The sequence below is a fragment of the Salvelinus sp. IW2-2015 genome, unplaced genomic scaffold, assembly GCF_002910315.2.
Source record: "Salvelinus sp. IW2-2015 unplaced genomic scaffold, ASM291031v2 Un_scaffold5433, whole genome shotgun sequence".
Lineage (NCBI taxonomy): Eukaryota > Metazoa > Chordata > Actinopteri > Salmoniformes > Salmonidae > Salvelinus > Salvelinus sp. IW2-2015.
In genome coordinates this window covers 20,058-26,513 of record NW_019946698.1, presented here as the reverse complement: position 1 = coordinate 26,513, position 6,456 = coordinate 20,058, and the positions used below count along the sequence as shown (strand labels likewise).

General features: G+C 45.2%; 1 protein-coding gene across 1 annotated transcript; it reads right to left on the bottom strand.

The window, feature by feature from the left end:
• Nucleotides 1-253: 253 nt before the first annotated feature.
• On the bottom strand, nucleotides 254-5,461 carry LOC112078238 (contactin-associated protein-like 2). The gene is made up of 6 exons (XM_070441990.1): nucleotides 5,453-5,461; nucleotides 4,907-5,054; nucleotides 1,790-2,020; nucleotides 1,494-1,627; nucleotides 1,128-1,221; nucleotides 254-264 (listed from the first exon to the last, which is right to left on the bottom strand). Exons 1-6 carry the CDS (start codon nucleotides 5,459-5,461, stop codon nucleotides 254-256), a joined length of 627 nt encoding a protein of 208 aa, XP_070298091.1.
• Nucleotides 5,462-6,456: the final 995 nt, after the last annotated feature.

The following is a 6,456-nucleotide window of genomic DNA, read 5'->3' as shown; positions in this document are numbered from 1 at the left end:
TAGTGGTGAAAACTCAGCCTCACTGGTCATCTCCCTGTCACCTACACACACTGAAACAAGTTGTGACGAACATTTCAAACACTCAGCTCATTACTTGATTAGTTTGCTACATATTATGATTGTTGGATTTGCATATCACACTGTACATCAAACTGTAATCATTAACCTCCCATGGACAAAGGTTTTGAAAGTTCCCTCTGCAAGTATTGAGAGCAAGAATATGCTGTTTCTGAGTGGTGTGCCAGAATGTTGGTCAGAACTGAACTGCAAAGAGACCCATGTCTACTTTGGCATATGAACACACTCTTCTGTATATTGCATATCATTTCCAGTTCAACCTTTGTTGTTTTTGTTGTTGCCTAAAATCCATTTGGAAATAAATCCAGATTGTGAAATACATAATTGTGTATGAATTATGTTTTGGAAATAGAAACTGGGCGAGATGGTGAGTAGGGCCTCTGTTGTGTCCTTCAGTCTTAAAATGGCAGCTCTGCAGGTCCAGATGAGGTTATGGTGGTGTGTGTGTGTGTGTGAGCGTGTGTGACAAGGAAAGGGGCATTATTCCCTGTGGTATTAGTCTGCTGTACATCGATCAATGGTTCTAGCTAGGAAGGGAACTCAGCCATTCCTTGTACCTCACTGACTGCCACCAGCCCAGAACAGAGCAGGACAACCAGGAGTCATGGAAACCAGGAGGATTGGAAACCAAAGCAGTGACCAGGATTAAGGAATACTATACTGCACTAAAGTCTTGTTCAGGAGGACACAACATTGTGAATGTTGCAGATAGAAATGTCTTGTATAGAGCTGACATGAATCCCTATTATTCTACAGAGGAGCATGCCTGTTCTACATAACATATTTACACCTGAAGCAAAACATACCTATTGAACATGTTACAGAAAGCAAACCAGACTAAAATGTGTGAAATCCCTGTCTGGCAACAATAGACCTCTTCCATGACTGTGTCCTGGTGAAAAACAGTCTTCTAGTTCCCTCTAGTGGACACACAGCGCAACTACAATACATCTGTACAGCTCCTGTTGCTGCTCTCTGAATAGGCCTACGTTCTCTGCCAGGGCCAAGCAGACCTCTGTCAAATACACGTATGCGATGCCTGTACTCACCAAATACTTTCCCCAGGAATAATGTCTTGACCAGGTTGAAGTGTGTGTTTGAAGCCTCTGGGAGAGAGTAACTGACAGGGGGGTAGTGGTCCAACTGGAGACGAAGAGAGCATGGGAGAGAGAGAAGATCATGATGCAAACCACTGAACCATTTCCATAGTCAATCATCAACATCCTTGTGGATCTTTGTACAAACGGGCCGACTCATATCCATGAAGCATCAAGCCATTGTCAATCCCTCAAGTCCTGTGACAATTAGAGAGGCTTTTGTCTCCCTCTTGTGGTTAGAAATGGACATGTCTGAAGTCATCATAGACCATGCTTGGAAGGCGGAGAGAAGGTGTGTGTGTGTGTGTGTGTGCATACCTGTATGGTGATAGTCCTGTTGCTTCTGGACATGTTGATGGTGTGTGGCTGTCCGTTGGCTAGGTTACGCTGGTCCACGTCTATGGTGAACGGCTCCTTGAGACCGCCCAGGTTATACCGCACCTGGAGAGTTCCTACACACACACACACACACACACACACACACACACACACACACACACACACACACACACAGCAACAGCATGAAGAATGAGAGGACTGCATTTGAAACATTCTGAGAGCCCACGTGTCTGTGTGTGTGTGTTGATATGTGTCTGTATGTGTTAGTGTCTCACCATTCTGCCGTAGCACCAGTGCCAGGTAGTCTTGTGTCTTGGAGCTGACGTACAGCAGTATAGCCGGTGTGTTGGATGTACTGAAGCTAAACGCTACTGCTTCTCCTGTCAGATTCACTTCCTGTGCAGTTAAAGGTTGGGCAAGGAACCTTGCGTCCTGATTGGCTGCCGCTGCCTCTGACAGGAAGTTGTATCTCACCAGAGTGCCCGCCTCAAAGAAGCCCCCCACATCTTAGAGAGAGGAGAGAACACATACACGCAGAAGGTCAACTGGGGGGGACTTTACCGTGAGACACTTGCTTACAAGCCCTTCCCAACAAAGCAGAGTTTAAAATAGTAACACAACAGGAATAAAATAAAATACACAAAAATGGAGCTATATAGCCAATGACATTGAGGAGTATACCACATCAGTCACCGGCTTCATTAATAAGTGCATCGATGACATCGTCTCCACAGTGACAGTACGTACATATCCAAACCAGAAGCCATGGATGCTGCTCTTTTAAAGGAGCGGGACACTAATCCAGACGCTTATAAGAAATCTTGCCACGCCCTCCGACAAACTTTCAAACAGACAAAGTGTCAATACAGGACTAAGATCGAATCCTACTACAACGGCTCGTCGGATGTGGCAGGGCTTGCAAACTATCACAGATTAGAAAGGGAAACCCAGCCACGAGCTGCCCAGTGAGGCAAGCCTACCAGACGAGCTACATACCTTTTCTGCTTCGAGTCTAGCAGCACTGAACTAATTGTTCTGGACGACTGTGTGATCACTCCCTCCGTAGCGGATGTGAGCAAGACCTTTAAACAAGTTAACATTCACAAGACCGCAAGGACCAGACAGCACAGCAAACCTGTACCGGTGCGCCAAGTCTGGAACAAACAGGACCCTTAACACCTTCTACCACCAAGCTATAAGACTGCTAAATAGTTAGTTAAATAGTTAACCTTGAATACTGTATCTATATTGACACCTTTTGACACATACGCTGCTGTTGCTGTTTATAATCTACCCTGTTGCCTAGTTACTTTATCCCTAGCTATACGTACAGATCTACCTAGATGACCTCGTACCCCTGCACATCGACTCAGTAGTGGTACACCGTGTATATAGCCAAGTTATCGTCACTCATTTTGTCTATTTATTCCTTGTGTTATTATTTCTCTACTGTTTCAAAAATCTTTCTCTCACTGCATTGTTGGGAAGGGCCCGTAAGAAGTCTACACCTGTTGTTTACAAAGCATGTGACAAATACAATTTGATATACAGGGAGTACAAGTACCAGATCAATGTGCAGAGATATACAAGGTATTTGAGGTAGATATGTACATGAAGGCAGAGTAAAGTGACTAGGCATCAGGACAGATAACAATACAAGTCAAATAAAGGACAGAGAAGCAGCAGCATATGACGAGTATAAAAGCGTGTGTGTAATGTGTGTGTATGTGTGTTTGTGTTGTGTCGGTATGCGTGTGTATGTTGTGTGTGTGTGTGTGCGTACTGTATGTAGTGTATGTGAATGTGTGTGTGTGTTTTGTGTGAGAGTCTACAAAACATGAAGAACACCTTCCTAATATTGAGTTGCACCCTCTTTGCTCTCAGAACAGCCTCAATTCGCAGGTGCATGGAATCTACAAGGTGTCAGAAGCGTTCCACAAGGATGCTGGCCCATGTTGACTCCAATGCTTCCCACAGTTGTGTCAAGTTGGCTGGATGTCCTTTGGGTGGTGGACCGTTCTTGATACACACAGGAAACTGTTGAGCGTGAAAATCCTTCTTTAACCTGTCTCCTCCCCTTCATCTACACTGATTGAAGTGGATTCAACAAGTGATATCAATAAGGGATCATAGCTTTCACCTGGATTCACCTGGTCAGTCTATGTCATGGAAAGAGCAGGTTTTGTATATTCAGTGTATATGGTGTGTATATAAAGTCTGGTGAGTGTATGTAGGGTCAGTGCAGATAGTGTTGCAGATAGTTTGTGTACCATTCATTTACTATTTAGCAGTCTGGCTTTTTAGCAGTCTTATGGCTTGGGGTAGAAGCTGTCTCGGCCCTAGTGTACTGGGCTGTCCGCACCACCCTCTGTAGTGCTTTGCGGTCAAGGGCGGTGCATTTCCATACCAAGCGGTGATGCAGCCAGTCAAGATGCTCTCGATCGTGCAGCTGTAGGACTTTTTGAGGATCCGAGGGCCGAGGCCAAATCTTTTCAACCTCCTGAGGGGGAAGAGGCGCTGCCGTGCCCTGTTCACGACTGTGCGGGTGTGTGTGGACCATGTTACGTCCTCAGTAATGTGGACGCCAAGGAACTTGAAGATCTCTTCCTGTTTCCTCCTATAGTCCACGATCAGCTCCTTGGTCTTACTGACATCGAGGAAGAGGTTGCTATGTCTGTAACTAGAGGCAGCAGAGATGCTGATAAGAATAGAACATCACTCTCTGTTGTAAGTGGTGTGTGTGTGTGTTGTTCATTACAGAGTCCTAGTTGTCTGTCTGTGACCCCAGGGAATGGCAGTACAGTAGCAGCAGAATGAAACAGTCCTGATAATAATATTCTACCTCGGGAACCAGGTGTAAATAGGGATATAATGGAAATACGCTTCGCAATTATGACTGATAATAATATTCTTATTCATATTATGACTGCGCTCATATGACACAGACAGGAGAACAGAGGGAGCAGTATCCTCTGGAGTATCTGAGGGGCATAACACACACTCACGTGTAGATAAATAAACACACACTAGTTTCCATTACATTCAAGACCTCATTTTCAGTTTACACACACACACAGAACACTGGGGAGGTCCTTTCATGTCAGCTACTTTGCATATTCCTGTTTTATGTTTTCTATTCCCACATGCTGTCATCTGACACATACTCCCGGTGTCGTCACCCCCGACTGGCGTAAAACACAGGAAAACAAGCTTAAGTTTAGGAAACAAATTAATTCATGTGTCAACTTTCTTGCTATGAAGTCTCACTGCGACTGACAGAAACTCACTCTTACTTCTGAGTAAATATTGCCCGTTCCTCCGTAAACAAAGGCTGCTGGTTACACCGTCCAACAGCCTAGCAGTCATTTCAGGGTTCAGCGATTAGCTCTCACCTTTGGTGCAGAAGGGTCCGTCATATGCCGTGGCAGTGCAGTCACAGGAGTAACCATTATATTTCTCCACACACTTTCCTCCATTCCTGCAGTACATCCCATAACTGGTACAATGACCCTGACAGCCTGGCTTTACACCTGGAGTTACCTAGAGAGAGAGAAAGGGATAGAGATGGAGAGCGAAAGAGATGGAGAGAGAGAGAGAGATGGAGAGAGAGGGATGGAGATGGTGAGAGATGGAGAGAGAGAGATGGAGAGAGAGGGGGCAGCGTGACAGGATTGAGAGGGAGGTAGTCGGGCGGGGGGAGAGACGCACGAGAGACACGAAGATATTAAACGAACGGCAGGTAGATTGGGGGGAGAGAGAGAGAAGACGATGAGAGCAGCTGCATTGAGGGAAGTAGCAAACGATGGGTGGAGATCGAAGAGAGGTGGGAGTTCGTGAGATTTGTGACATGCACTCTATATCAATTTGTTGCTTATAATGAAGAAAACAACTATTTAAAAAGAATATCGTAATGAAGAAAGAACAGATGTCAGGCTCACCGGATGCATTACGCCACTCCCTCAAAGGTCAAGGGATAATCGGTCTATTTCGAGTCCTTGAGAGCGGAGATTGAATCCACAGAAACCCCTCTGACCCCTGTGCTGGACCTAAATGAAGAAGAGAGAACAGAGAGAGATAGGATTATTTTGGGGAATAGGAATAGAGATAATTTCCTTGAGGTTGAGTTAGGATATATGACAGTTGTATGGTCACAGAGATTTAACAGACCAGAGGAAGAGGCGCTCACAATAGCCCATATCTAACCTAACATTAAGCATTAACCAATTGTGCAATTAGTGTAGTGAATTGCTGGAGAGCTCACTCATACAACCCGGTCACAGTCAGGCTTTGATTAAAAAGGTGAGATTTACATCGAGGACAGACAATTTCTTGCGACTCCCACGGACTGGAGTTGCTCACACCAGTGCAGTTGTTGTGTGTGTGGCCACTTTCCGTCGCTCCTGCTCTCTGTCTCCATAGGGTAAAAATTATCTCCTGTAAGATGTGCTAACTGGAAAACTGGAGCATATTATAATTCATTTAGGAGACAGTTCCAATTGCCTGAGGGGGACACACCAACACAACACCATCCATTAGGCCAGTCGTGGGCTGCTAGAATACACAATCCTTTCTCTGAGACTCAAACTAAAGCAAACAAGGCCAGGAGAGGACATTAGCCAGGCATGGACACAGTCCAAGAAATACCACCGACTGGCAACTGCCAGTAAAGTGTCCAATGAGAAAAAGACTACATGATATCAGAACTGAAATCATCAATGCAGTATTTATGTATGTTTCTAAATCGGTTACTACTTTAAACTGTCCGTTATTGTCTAGCAGGTTCAACGTAAGCTGGCTTCCCGTGGGACTTATTTGTTATGCCATCCACAACAACAGGAAATAGGGTCACACAGACACATACAGCACCCCTCATCCCATCGCACATGACCAGCATTTTGCCAGGTGAACAAGCCGCGTCAGCACACACGGTGAGACGAGGAGA

Excerpts from the sequence above, each read along its gene's own strand:
- LOC112078238 (XM_070441990.1), bottom strand. Across the intron at positions 2,021-4,906 it reads CGGACCCTTCTGCACCAAAG|ATGTGGGGGGCTTCTTTGAG; the intron begins GTGAGAGCTAAT and ends CCTCTCTCTAAG. Across the intron at positions 1,222-1,493 it reads ACAGGACTATCACCATACAG|TTGGACCACTACCCCCCTGT; the intron begins GTATGCACACAC and ends CTTCGTCTCCAG.